A 14,463-nucleotide genomic window follows, 5' to 3' on the forward strand; every position below is an offset into this window, starting at 1 on the left:
TTTTTGATTTATTGTAGAGATGAGGTCTCGCTGCCCAGGCGGGTCTCAAACTCGCGGGCTTAAGCAATCCACTCACCTCAGCCTCCCAAAGGCGCGGGATTACAGGCTGAGCCACCAAGCCCGGCTTTCTTTCCTTTTAATATTAAAAACTCTTTAAATAATAATTATAAGCACATATATGATATGTAGTCTAAATATAAAATGTATTTTTAAAGTTTTAGAAGAACTCTTTAAATAATAATTATAAGCACACATATGACATGCATTCTAAATATTTTATATTTAAGTTAGCAGAAAGTTAATTTCCCTGTCACTGCCTGCTCATTTCCTGTTATAAAACAGGTTGTATATATGAGTAAATTTGTCAACCAAGTAGGAATGTATTCACATAAAATACTAGTAGGCCTCCATGGACACAAATATACCTTTACAAGAAGCTCAAGTCTCACCATTTTGCTCACTATAACAACAGCATATGTCTCATTTAGTGATCAGTGGAATAGATAGGTGGAATTTTACTGTGATAAGCCATTTGGGAATGCTTGACAGCTGTGCAGGAAAAAGCTTCACAAATCTTTGTGAGAAGACTGTCCCAGAGGAAGAGCAATTGTGTTTGGAATTTTTCTTTGTGCCATTTGTTTCAAATACATATTATCTGTAGTATAATCACTGATATATGAAGAAGGAAGCAGCATACTAAAATTAATTATTTCACACTTAATGAGTTCTTTTCTAACAAAATAATTAGCCTCACAGAACAAAGAAATTCTCTTTGGCTGCAAACCTATAGATTACAGAGGCCAGGTACTAAAAGACCATAAGACTCTTCAAATGCTTACATTACACTGTTATGTACTGAAGTAATAAGGTAATAATGGTATGGTAATAAGGAAACTTTAAGAGGTGCATTGACTTGCAATAGTCATTAGGGAACAAATGAGATCTATGTAGTAAACCAAAAGGTGGCTAAAGACAATGAATGTGCCTCTTGAAGGATCTAATCTCAGAAAGTAACTGAAACAATACGGTAATACGGTTCATGAAACACTAACATTTATGAGAGCCCCCAGTTAGATGCCCTCTCTGTACAGAAGAAAGCAAGACAATCAGGCTAGATCAGATCAAAAGAGAAACAAACTCAGTATTATATAGCTGCCATTCTGACATCACTTTGTTATCCGTGAATTAACAGCATCTTCTGTTCTAGATGAAGGTAACAGTTTTTTAAAATAGGTCATATACAACAAGTAATAGACAAAATTCAAAGTCAAGCTTTTTGACATTTTAAACTTCAATAAAGTAATAGTATTAGACCACCCTCTAGTGGAATTCAGGAGAATTCAGTATATTCTTTTTTCACACACATTTTCCTAGTTTTATGACAAAATGCACACTGTGGGTTTTTTTTACAGAATCAAAATGTATAGAATCTGGATGAAAATATTTCACTGTATTCTTACACACTATCTTCAATATACAGAATATTAATCTCACGACATTTCATGCCGTGGTTTTGCATTCTAAACAGTTATGTGACACAAGCTAAATTGCATCATGTCCATCCAATCCCCTATGTCGCAGAACAATGGTTTTGCAAATTTGCAAAGGCTGGAGAGATGCCCACTAGAATACCAGCATCTTGGTGGCACATCCCTAGCCTTGTTCACTGCTGAATGCCCAAGGCCCCAAAACAGTGTCTGGTGCATGGCAGATGCCCAACATGTACCAGGCACTGTTATATTCATTGAATTCTCCAGTTCCTCACACCCTCATTGTGCACAGGAGGTAACAAACGCTTGGCACAGATAAGAAAGTTGCACAGGTCTCACAGGAAGTTGCGAAACCGGGATCCAAACCCAGATCTGAGAGTTCCCAGCACATCTTTACCATTTCTTTTTAAGATGACAAGCCTTCTCGGGAAGGCTCAAGTGAACCTCCCACCTCAGCCTCCCGAGTAGCTGGGACTGCAGGAGTACGACACTACGCTCAGCACAAGTACCATTGTTCAACTAGTTGTCTGTTATCTCTTATTAGTTTGAGAAGAAAAAAAATATTACTAGACATGAAGCTTTAACAGACCTATATTTTAAAAGCTACAATTTCTGGATCACCTCCATCAGTTAGGACAAAGTCATCTAATCCCTTTTATTTTCTACATTTATACTTTTGAAGAGACCTAATGTCACAAAGACAGCGCTGAGTCACTTTAAGAATCAACAAAATTATAATTATGTGTCCTGAGCTGATCTGAGGTAGAATCAGTAAGTGGTATATTTTAGGAACAATTTTTACATTTTAAATCATTTTCTGTCTAATCCTCAATTAATTAGAAATCACGATTTTCCAAAAAATCCTGTTAATCAAGAATTCAGTGTATTCTTAAAAAGCTTTAAAGTTATGCTAAATCCAGTCCAAAGTGCTTTCATTCTAAAAATAATGTACAGATACAAACATGAGACTTACTCAGATTTGCTGTCATGGATTCCAAATCTGCTACTAAGGCTGGGAGCTGCTGGAGCTGCTCCTGTAGCTCGATGAGGCTTGTCTTCTTCTTCTCCCAGTGAGTGGAAAGCATTATTACCTCGCTGTCCACCAGCTGCAGCATACAGGAGGAGGCGTAAAAAGAAACCATATTTTAGGCACAAAGAAAGTATAGTTAACATAATGAGATTTAATGTTCTCTTTAACAATCCCTCCACTGAGTGCAGATGACAGAACATTCTCAAGGAGATTGAGTTGTTGTTGTTGTTGTTTTTTTTTTTTAGAAAAGAACCAACTTAATATTCAGTGCAGGAAACCTCAAATTACAGCTTCTATCAGTGCATCTTAGCCCAGAGAGGAGAAAGTTCAAAAATGACCTTAGAAATCACTTCTAAGTATACCCTGTTTTCAAGTAAACCATGTATTTGAAAATCCAAATCTAGAAACAAATAAAACAAAAAACTAGCCCTAACAACCAAAAAGAAAATAAACAAAAAAACAAACCCAAAACATAATTCACGGGTAATTATTTCTTTACAAAAGGAACTCTTTTAACAGAAAAGTTCCCGAATGCATTTAGAATATACCAGGATTCAATGTATATTTAAATAGGAACACTTACTGCATAAAGTAAGGTAAATGGTACTTGCATATGAAGGAATATTCAGGAAACTGATCAATCCCAGAAAAAGAAGAGAGAGTATAAGATAATAAGGAAGAAATTCAGCAAATGTAAAGGGATCCTAATAGTAAGGTTGCAAGATTCTAGACTAGCCTAAGATAATTCTAACTTCCTTCCTAAAGACTATAAAGAAAATGATATACATCAGTTTCTCCCAGACAACTTTTTTTGGTCTTAGTGGGAGAGAAAAAGTCCTAAAATAAGATTTAAAAGGACCAAGGGAAGAAGTTCAGCCTTTGAAAACATCACCATCAATAAACAAGAATTGTGAAAAATACCCATACTCTGCATTATAAAAACAAGGGTGACAAAATTCATTATATAACAGAAGATGCATTTGAATTTTATATGTAAAATCACTGAGTTCACAGATAAATTGTTAAAAAAATAAAATTTACACATCCCAAGATTAAGGTTCTTCAGGTTAGAATCTGAATACAATTGATTCTTACTAAATCCCACCAAAATAAGATAGAACTTTAGAAGAATGAATATGTCAAAGTAAGATACACAATTACTTGTATGTGGCACTAGATTGGTTTTTTTCTCTACATTTTAATATAGTAGAAATTCACATTTGAAATAAAGGAACTAAGCTACACTACATCTCCCTATTGCTTTCAGCCCACACTAAAGAAATAATCACATCATCTCTCAGGTCAAGCCTCAGCTGAGCTGGGGAGGTGATATCAAAACTTAAACAAACTGCATTTCTCATTAATTTTGTGTACTTAAAAATGTCTATTGCCAACTGGTCTTTGTAAAGATCTCTAGAAGTAGCTTAAAAATACTGAACAGTGCCAACGTAATAGCTATAATGCAACAAGGAAACCAAAGTTTGAAATAAGATTCTACGTTCATAAAATTCATTCATAATATTTAACAAACTTCTACTGACCACCCACTATTTGCTAAGCACTATTTTGAACACTGAAGCTGTAATGGCAAACAAAGCAGAAAAGAAAATCCTGCTCTCTTGGTATTTATATTTTGGTGGTAGGTCTTTTAAATTCTCTTAGCTTCAGATTTTAAACTCTAAAAAAGAAAAAAAAATTCTTATAAAACTGGACTATCTTGGTTAGTAATTTGAAAAATCGAGAACAACTTTTAGATAGTAGCCATTGTTTACTGAAAATTAAAGTATAACATTTAAATATTAAAATTTGGCCAGGCTCCGTGGCTCAGACTGTAATCCCAGTACTTTGGAAGGCCAAGGTTAGTGGATTGCCTGAGCCCACAGGTTCAAGACCAGCCCAGGCAACTTGGCAAGACCTCATCTCTACAATAAATAAATAAATAAAAATTAGCCGGGCATGGTAGTGCACGCCTGTAGTTCCAGCTACTTGAAGGCTGAGGCAGAAGGATCGCTGCAGCCCAGCAGGTCGACGCTGGGATGGCCATGAGCATGCCACTCCACTACAGCCTAGACAACAGAGTGAGACTCCAACTCAACAAAAATAAATGATAAATATTAAAATTTCACTACTGTTTAGTTCACACCTTCAGCAAAATTGCAATTATATTCAGAATAAAGAATATAAGCTTATGTAAGAAGAATATCAGAGAGCACTAAAATATCATGGAAGGTTAATGGATTCTCAGAAATCATTATCAATAATTATACAAGAATACTAAAACATTTTGAACATTTTCTATGTACCAGGCCCTGAGCTAAGCAATTTACACATACTACCTAATCCAAACCATGCAGCAACTGTAAACCAAGCAATATTACTATCTCCATTTTACAGATAAAAAAAACAACTGAGGCATAATGAAGTTAAGTTGCTACTCCAAGGACCCCAGCGAACCTAGATTCCATCCCAGGGAATTTGACAAGTCTATGCCCTTAATCAACATACTAGGGATTGTGTTATAAGGGTATATGACAGAAGGAAGAAAAGTGAAAATCTAGCAAAAGAAAGGGTTCTAAAAAACTACACTGTTACCTATTAATTTTATCATATGTAGTTTTTTACTTAATGATAAAAAAAATAAGCTCTCTCCAGAAGTCCAATTTTTTTCCACCTCTAAGTAAATAATGAATAAACCCAGATTTGCCACCAGGAAATCAAGTTTGAAGAGCAAGATAAACCCACAGTGCTTCATTCCAAAATTCCTTCTGGTTGACACTGAGGTTAGGAGAAGAAAGAAAAAGCAGGAAATGCCAATGGTTTCCAAAATGGATAATAATAGGATCTTACTTAGTATAAAACTTAACAATTCAGTTATGAGGGACACATCATTTTATTTTGTTTCCAAACAACTTTGATAAGTAGAATAAGTGGTGATAAACCATTTTACAGATTAGGAAACTCAGAGAGACCAAGTTATTTGCCCAAGATCAGGAGGTATTAGTGCCACGAGAAGTAGAAACCAGGTTTGTCAACACCCAGTTCAGTTCACTTTCCACTATAGGCAAAGGAAATCCACCCTGAACACAAAGAGTACAACAGTCCAATCCAACTGGCTCAATACCAAACTGTTAAACAAAACCATGAACCTTGGGAGTTCAATTTGAAGACAAGCCAATATTTCACAATAATAGGAAAGACAGGCAGAACAGTGGAAATCTAACTTTGGAAAACTGTCCTCAGCATTTAAACCTCTAAGTCACTACGTATCAACTATTCATGGTACTCATTTATACATTGTTAAGGAAGGAAAAACAATTGAAAGCCCTATTAAGAAAAAGAGTGCCACAAAGTTACCACTGAACATAGCTAATTTTTAAAAATAAGTTATTGCTCAGAATTCTAAGACTATATGCTAAGAATGAGCTTTAGGACAGATGAGTATAAAATAATTTGTTAAACAAGAACAAATTGACCTTATTTGCCCCAGGAAGTTATGCTGTTTGGTTAAAAGCCACCAAAGACACATGAGCAGGTCTGACAAAATAAACACATGATAAGTTTAATTCTATGCATATTAAGGACATACATTTAAATATTTAATGTTTCAACAATATATCACAGAAGATGTTAAAATGAATTTTCATTTTAAAAGCTGGCTACTATACTTTGGGAAAGCAACAGAGGTACTTTTGATCAGATATGGGTTTGAAAATAACCAAGTGCTCAACTATACAAAAATTTAAGATTCCAAAATAGCATAAATCCAATAACAGATCTTATAGGAAATTCTTTCTCCTATAAGTATTATTATCAAATGCTTTTTAGAATGAAAATAATGACGTCTGTCAAAGCTCCTCTATAGAACACAGTCTTCATTTAACATTATGGGATTCATCCACGTTGATACATGTAGGTGTAGTGGTTCACTAATTTTCACTGCTGTATGGCATTTGATTTTACAACTAATACCATACTTTTTCCTCCAGATGGACTCTGGGACTGTCTAAAGATTAAACAAAGCTTGCTACAAACATTCTGGTACAAATCTCCTGGTAGAAGAGTTTCATAAATGAATTACAGATGTCTAAGATATCCATCTCTTCACCTCCCAGGACCTGGCCTAACTAGACCCCTCCTTGTCCCCTGCAGCCTAGATGTAATGCTCTGGAAAAATCCCTGGGACCAGAACTGTGCTTAAAAGTTGTGTGCAACTTCAACTTTATGCCAACTCATTTCTTCTCATGTGATTGTTCCAATCAATTTATATTCTTAAGTTCTATTTGTTTCTCATCACATTTCTTCCAAGGAAAGAAATAAAACTATCATCTGCAAATAATGACCAGAGTCTGCAGAGAAAATCAAAAGCTCTTAAATTTTTGATGATCTACTGAGTGGAAATTTGGGGTTTCAATTTGCATTTCCTTGATTAGTAAGCAAGGTTGAACATGTTTTCATGTTTATTGACTATTCATGATTACTTTTCTGTAAAATGTCTGGTGACATCTTTTGCTCACTTTTCTACTGGGCTACTTTAGTCCTCTTTTTATTTGTTTGTAGGGTTGTTCATATTTTCTGAATACTTGTCCTCTGTCTTGGGACTTGCTTGATTTTTCGTAGAGTTGTTTGAGTTTTACCACAAATTATCAACATTTTTATTTATGGTTGGTGCTTCTTATGCTTTATTTAAGAAATCATTCCCACTATAAGGTCTTAAACATATTCTCTTCTACTATTTTCTTTAAAATATAACATGTAAAAAATTTTCCTTTTTACATTTAAGTCTGATGAAGCCAAAATTTGAGTCAAGATCTTTAATTACTTTTATTCAACATCTTACTGGAGATTCTACACAACATAAGAAAGACATGAAGAAATAAAAGTTATATGAATTGGAAGGGAAGAAACAAACCTATCATCTACACAAGACAAGCTATAAGAGGATTTAGGAGGATGGCTAAACATGGGGTCAAAATACCGCAAATCAAATGCAGCACGTTTTGTAGATATTAGGACAAAGAAGCTGCTTTCTACTAAAAATTTGCTAAAACTTTTTATCCTGAATAGGTATTTAATTTTATTGAATGTATTTTCTGCATCTGATGGTCATTTTCTTTCTTAATACTTAACACAGTCAATTGCATGCAAAAGATTTTCTAATGTCAAATCAAACTTTTAATCCTGGAATCAACTGGTGTATTTTGTTTTTTATACACTGCTAACTTTGGTATGCCAACACAGCTATTCAATGAAGGATGTCTCCCAGGTAGAATGTCTTTTATTATCCAATAGTCACAGAACATTTAAACATCAATAGAACATCTCAGCTAATATTTATATAGGAAAACTTTATATTTAAGCATGATATACACTTTTTAAAAGTGTGTAAGAGTATTCTCAAGTTGCATTTCTTTTTTTAAGAAAGTAGAAAGAAGCCGGGCTCGGTGGCTCAGCCTGTAATCCCACGCCTTTGGGAGAGACCTCATCTCTACAATAAAAAATCAGCCGGGCGTGGTAGTGCACGCCTGTAATTCCGGCTACTCGGAAGGCTGAGGTGGAAGGATCGCTGGAGCCCAGCAGGTCGAGGCTGTGGTGGCCAGGAGCGGCCACTGCACTCCAGTCTGAGCAACAGAGTGAGACTCCAACTCAAAAAAAAAAAAAAAAAAGAAAGTAGAAAGAAGTAAAGTTTACTATTCATCTTTCAAGTTGCATTTCAAGTACAACTGTTAGAACATCAGAGTTCTGAGGCAGTATGAAAAGCATACATCAATAGAGAATAAGCATGGCTTACATGTTGCCAGTGTTGAGGAGTCAAGTTACTGCACACATAGCAGCTGTTTATTAACCATAACAGCAAAAGTTTGGTAATCAGAAAATGATGTTTTAAGGATTTTATATCCTAAAGGTTTTATATTCTAAACCTATGAACAGGTGTTTTTCTGTTTTAAATATACTGAAGGAAGTTGGTTGAGGGTTTTGGGTTGACATGTAACATACTGTAACTTTTCCAATTGAAAGCATGGAAAATAGGTTACTGGCTAGAATGTTTACATAGAACATGTTATAGTCACAAATGGACTATTGATGTTAAGCAGGAGATGATGTCTTTATTCTAATTTTTGTATTTGTATTCATCAACACCAGTTTCACTTTTCCATCCTCTTCCCTCACTAGGTTTCAGTATCAAAGCTTTCCTAGCCTTAATAAAATGAGCTAGGCACAGTTACCTCTTTTTTTTTTTCATTCACTATAAGAGTTTGCATAACACTGAAATGGTTGATTTCCTGAAAGTCTGATAGAATTCTCCTGTAAAACTCTAGATGTGGTGCTTTTTCAGAGGGAAGATGTATAATCACAAATACAATTTCTATAATGACTATAAGACTGTGTGATTTTTATTGCTTTAGGATTCTTTTGGTAACAATTTCTACAATTTTGCTATTTTATCCAAGTTTTCAGATTTTCTTCTTTTTAGGAAACAGGGTCTTGTTCTGTTGCCCAGGGTGGAGTGCAATAGTCATTCACAGACAGGATCCCATTACTAATCAGCATGAGAGTTTTGACCTGCTTCATTGCTGACCTGACTGATTCACTCCCCTTAGGCAATCTGGTATTCCCCTGCTCTTGGAAGGTCCCTATATTGATTCTGAACTTAGTGCAGACATCTGACCAGCATAGCGCACTACAGCCCAGAACTCCTGGGCTCCAGTGATCCTCTGGCCTCAGACTCCCAAGTAGCTGGGAATCCAGGTGTGTACCTGGCCAAATTTTCACATTTGTTCATAAATTCCTTATCTTTTTACTTCCATCTATTATAACTGCAACTATATCCCTCTCCCCTCTTTTTTTTTTTTGAGTTGAAGTTTCACTCCATCGCCCAGGCTGGAGTACAATGGCATGCTCATGGCCACCCCAGTGTCGACCTGCTGGGCTCTGGTGATCCTTCCACTTCAGTCTTCCAAGTAGCTAGAACTACAGTTCCATAGCTACCATGCTTGGCTAATTTTTTAAATTTATTGTAGAGATGAAGTCTGTCAAGTTGCTCAGGGTGGTCTCGAACCCGCTGGCTCAGGCAATCCACTCGCCTCAGTCTCCCAAAGTGCTGGGATTGTAGGCTGAGCCACCAAGTCCAGCCCCCTTTAATTTTTAAGAATAGTTGTATATTTTTTCTTGATTAATATCACCAGTGACTTATGAACTATTTAATTATTAACCAATGTACTTCATTAATTTTTTTCCAAGAACTTTTGCCTTTATTTAACTTCTATTATATATTTGTATTCTATTTCATTTCATTCTCTTATCTTTATTACCTGTTTCATTCTTTCTTCCGGGTTTATCATCTTCTCTTTCCAAATTTTTAAGTTACATTCGCTCACTGATTTTCAGTCTTTTTTTCTTAATAAAATTTCCCTGCAGGTAGACTTTTACAAATTTTACATGTTTATATGTAGTAATGATCATTCACTTCTATTTTTAAATTTCTATTTTTCTTCCTTGAACCACATATTATTCATAATATGTATTTTAAATTTCCAAACATATGAAGTTTTCACAACTGTTTTCCTATGTTGACTTTCAGCTGTATTTGCACTGGCATGAGAGATTCTTCCATATAACTTCATTTATATAAAACTTGCTGAGACTTGTTTTGTGGCCGAGTATCATGGTCAATTTTTATGAATGTTCCAGCTATGCTTTAAAAAAATTGTATTCTAGGCTGGGTGTAATGGCTCACACCTGTAATACCAGCAACTTGAGAGGCTGAGGCGAGAGGACTGCCTGAGCCCAGGGGTTCAGATACCAGCCTGAGCAACTTAGTGAGATCTTGTCTCTACAATAAATAAAAAAAATTTAGTTGGGCATGGTGGTATGTGCCTGGAGTTCCAGCTACTTGGAAAGTTGAAGTGGAAGGATTTCCTGAGCCCAGCAGGTTGAGGATGCGGTGGCCTTAAGCATGCCACTGTACTCTACCTTGGGCGCAGAGTGAGATTCCAACTTAAAAAAAAAAATTTTGTATTCTGTTCCTGTTGGGGTAGTATTCTGTATTTGTCTATCACGTCAAATTTGTTAATCACATTTGTTAAATCATCTATAGTCACACTTATTTTTTTCTGTTATTTTTTTCCTATCACTTAAAAGGAATGTATTAAAGTTCTCCCATTTTGATTGTAGATTTATCTATTTTTTCCTTGTAATTCTATTTGTGCTTTATATATTCGAAGACATTTATTAGGTACACACAAGTTTAGACTTTCTTCCCCCTTAGGGAATTGAATCCTATTATATAATGATCCTCGTACTCATTTTTTAAAAAAAATCTGTTTCATCAATATTAACACATCAGCTTTCTTTTGGTTAGCACTTATCTAGTATATGTTTTTACCTTCAATTACAGATGTACCTCCATTTACTGCACTTCATTTTATTGTGCTTTGCAGATAATAGATTTTTTTTTTTTTTTAACAAATTGAAGGTTGTGGCAACCCTGCATTAAGTAAGTCTATCATTTTGCCAGCAACACGTGCTCACTTTGTGTCTGTGCCATTTTGGTAATTCTCAAAATTTTAAAAACTTTTTCATTATTATTATATCTTTTATGCTGATCTGTGATTTCTGATCTTTGATATTACTATTGTAATTGATTTGAGGTGCCATAAACTGTACCCATATAAGACTGCGAAATTAATTGCTAAGTGTGTATATTCCAACTGCTCCAACAGCCAGCTATTTCCCCTTCTCCCTACTCGTCCTTGGGTCTCCCATCTCCCTGAGATACAATAATATTGAAATTAGGTCAATTAATAACCCTACAATGGGTTCTGTGTTCAAGTGAAAGGAAATCACTTGAAGTCAAAACCTAGAAATTGTTAAGCTCCGTGAGGAAGGCATGTCAAAAGCCAAGATAGGCTGAAAGTTAGACCTCTTGTGGCAAACAGTTAACCAAGTTGGGAATGCAAAGGAAGGGTTCTTGAAGGAAATTTAAAATGCCACTCCAGTGAACACACGAACAATAAGAAAGTGAAAAGTCTTATTGCTGGTATGGAGTAAGTTTTAGTGGTCTAAACAGAAGATGAAATAGTCACAGCATTCCCTTAAACCAAATCCTAATCCAGAGCAAGTCCCTCACTTTTTTTAATTCTATGAAGGCTGAAAGAGGTGAGGAAGCTGCAGAAGGAAAGTCTGATGCTACCAGAAGTAGGTTCACGTAGTTTAAGGAAAGGAACCATCTCCATCACATAAAAGTACAAGGTGAAGTAGGAAGTGCTGATGGAGGAGTTACAGCAAGTTATCCAGAATATCTAGCTAAGATCACTGATGAAGATGGCTATGCTAAAGAACAGATTTTCATGTATACTAAACAGTCTCATATTGGTAGAAGATGTCATCTAGGACTTGAATAGCTAGAGAGAAGTCAATGCCTGGCTTCAAAGCTTCAAAGGACAGGCTGACTCTTTTTAGGGGCTAATGCAGCTGGTGACTTTAAGGTGAAGCCAGTGTTCACTTACCATTCTGATAATTCTGGGACCCTTAAAAATTACACAAAATCTACTCTGCCTGTGCTCTATAAATGTAACAATAAAGCCTGGGTAACACCACTTCTGTTTACAGCATGGTTTACTGGATATTTTAATCCCACTATTGAGGCTTACTGCTCAGAAGTAAAGATTTCTTTCAAAGTAGTATTGCTCATTGACAATGCACCTGGTCACTGGAACGCTCTGATGGAGATATACAAAAAGATTCATGTTGTTTTCATGCCGGCTAACGCAACATTTATTCTGTAGCCCATGGATTAAGGAGTCATTTTGCCTTTCAGGTCTTATTATTTAAAAAATACATTTTGTAAGACTATAGCTGCCATAGATCGTGATTCCTTTGATAGATCTGGGCAAAATAAACAGAAACCTTTTGGAAAGGGTTCACCATTCTCGATGCCATTAAGAACATTCATGATTCTATGAGAGGAGGTCAAAGTATCAACATTAACAGGAATTTGGAGGAAAGTAATTTCAACCCTCATAGATGACTTTGAGGGGCTCAAGACTTCAGTGTAAGAAGTAACTACAGATGGGGTGGAAGTAACAAGAGAAGTAGAATTACAAACGGAAAGATGTGACTGAATTGTTGCAATCTCATGATTCAACTTGAACAGATGAGGTGTTGATTGACACTAATTTTGAAAAGTTGTACTATGAGTAAAATGCTATCAAGAAGCATCACATGCTACAGATAAATCTTTCATGAAAAGAAGAATACACTGATGTGGCAAATTTCACTGCTGTCTTATTTTAAGAAATTGTCACAACCAACCCAACTCTTAGCAACCACCATCCTAATCAGTCAGCAGCCATCAACATCAAGAAAAAATTCTCCACCAACAAAAAGATTGCAATTCACTTAAGGCTCAGCTGATTGCTAGCAATTTTTTTTGGCAATAAGGTATTTTTAAGTTAAGACTTTTTTGGATGCACTTAAACTACAGTATGGTGAAAACATAACTTTTTATATGCTAGGAAATCAAAAAATTTGTGTCACTTGTTTCATTGCAATACTCACTTTATTGCACTGGTCTGAACCAAACCTGCAATATTTCTGAGGTATGCTCGCATATTCAAGCTTTCTGTGTCCTAATATTATAGGTTTGTATCTTATAAATAGCTTATAAGCTAGATTATTTATCCTGGTCTCTCAATAGTATGCCCTTTAACAGGCTACATTAGTCTATTTATGAAGACTGCGATTACTGATATATTCAGATTTATTTTTACTATCTTATTCTGTTTATTCTACTTGTTATCCTTCTCCCCCTGGTTTCTAGTCATCTTTTGCATTGAATGAATTCTTTCTTATTGTTCTTGGTTTTCTTCCTATTGGTTTAGAAGATAAACACATTCATTCTATTCTTTAGTGGTTACACTAGAATTCTGCCCTCCATATTTAACTTTAAAAGTGAGGTTAACTAATATCTCTATACTCCCCCCAAATAATACAAAGGACTTGGAATGCTTGAACTGATAGTCTGCCTTTCAGCTTACATGTTTTGTTATCCAGTATTATTATTCTGCTGTGTTTAGTCACACAATTAGATACCTGTTATATATGGCCACTGTTTATGTTTATCTATGTTTACCATTTTCTCTGTTCACTATTCCTTCCTACATCTCAGAGCTATCTTCCAAAATCATTTTTCTTTTTTTCTGAATTACATTCTTTAGAAATTCTTTACTAGAGAATTGTTGACAAAACAAAAACAAAAAAACCCAACCCTCTGTTTTTAGTTAAAAATGTCTTTCTACTACCCTAATTCTTGACAGCAGTTTGAGAAGTCTGCTGTGGAACTCATTCATTTATAAGTGATCTGTCTTTTCTCTCTAGTTGTTTTAAGACCTTCTCCTTTCCTTTACTGTTCTATAGTTTAAATATCAGGCATCTGTGTGTGACTAATTCTTGCTTACTTGTACTTTCTTGATCTAAGGACTTCATATATCTCATTTATAGAAAGTTCTCAGCCATTTTTCTTTTCCCACATTGTCTCTTCCTCATTCTCTCTAAAATGTTTACTGGATATGTCAGACTAATCCATATGAAACTGCAATTTTACAGATCAAAATTATTCCAATTATTAGCAATCTCACCCAGTTCCACATAAATACCTTTTATAACTATTCCTTGTCTGTTAAATCCTCTGAGCCAGGCTTGGTGGCTCAGCCTGTAATCCCACGCCTTGGGAAGCTGAGGTGAGTGGATTGCCTGAGCCCACAGGTTTGAGACCTGCCTGGGCAACTTGGCGAGACCTCATCTCTACAATAAATCAAAAAAACTAGCCAGGCATGATAGCACATGCCTGTAGTTCCAGCTACTTGGAAGGCTGAGGCGGAAGGATCGCAGGAGCCCAGCAGGTCGAGGCTATGGTGGCCGGGAGCGGCCACTGCACTCCACTCT

General features: G+C 35.6%; 1 protein-coding gene across 1 annotated transcript in view; it reads right to left on the minus strand.

Annotated features, from left to right (window-relative positions):
* Positions 1 to 14,463, minus strand: part of DTNBP1 (dystrobrevin binding protein 1) — a 105,270-nt gene that overhangs the window by 88,351 nt on the left and 2,456 nt on the right. Inside the window, exon 2 of the mRNA XM_008064425.2 lies at positions 2,464 to 2,596. Within this exon, the coding sequence (XP_008062616.1) occupies positions 2,464 to 2,575 (112 nt within the window). The 5' untranslated portion in view covers positions 2,576 to 2,596. The remainder of the gene's footprint in view (positions 1 to 2,463; positions 2,597 to 14,463) is intronic.

This window comes from Carlito syrichta, unplaced genomic scaffold (assembly GCF_000164805.1).
Source record: "Carlito syrichta isolate Samal-C Ts95f unplaced genomic scaffold, Tarsius_syrichta-2.0.1 Scaffold307336, whole genome shotgun sequence".
Taxonomy (NCBI): domain Eukaryota; kingdom Metazoa; phylum Chordata; class Mammalia; order Primates; family Tarsiidae; genus Carlito; species Carlito syrichta.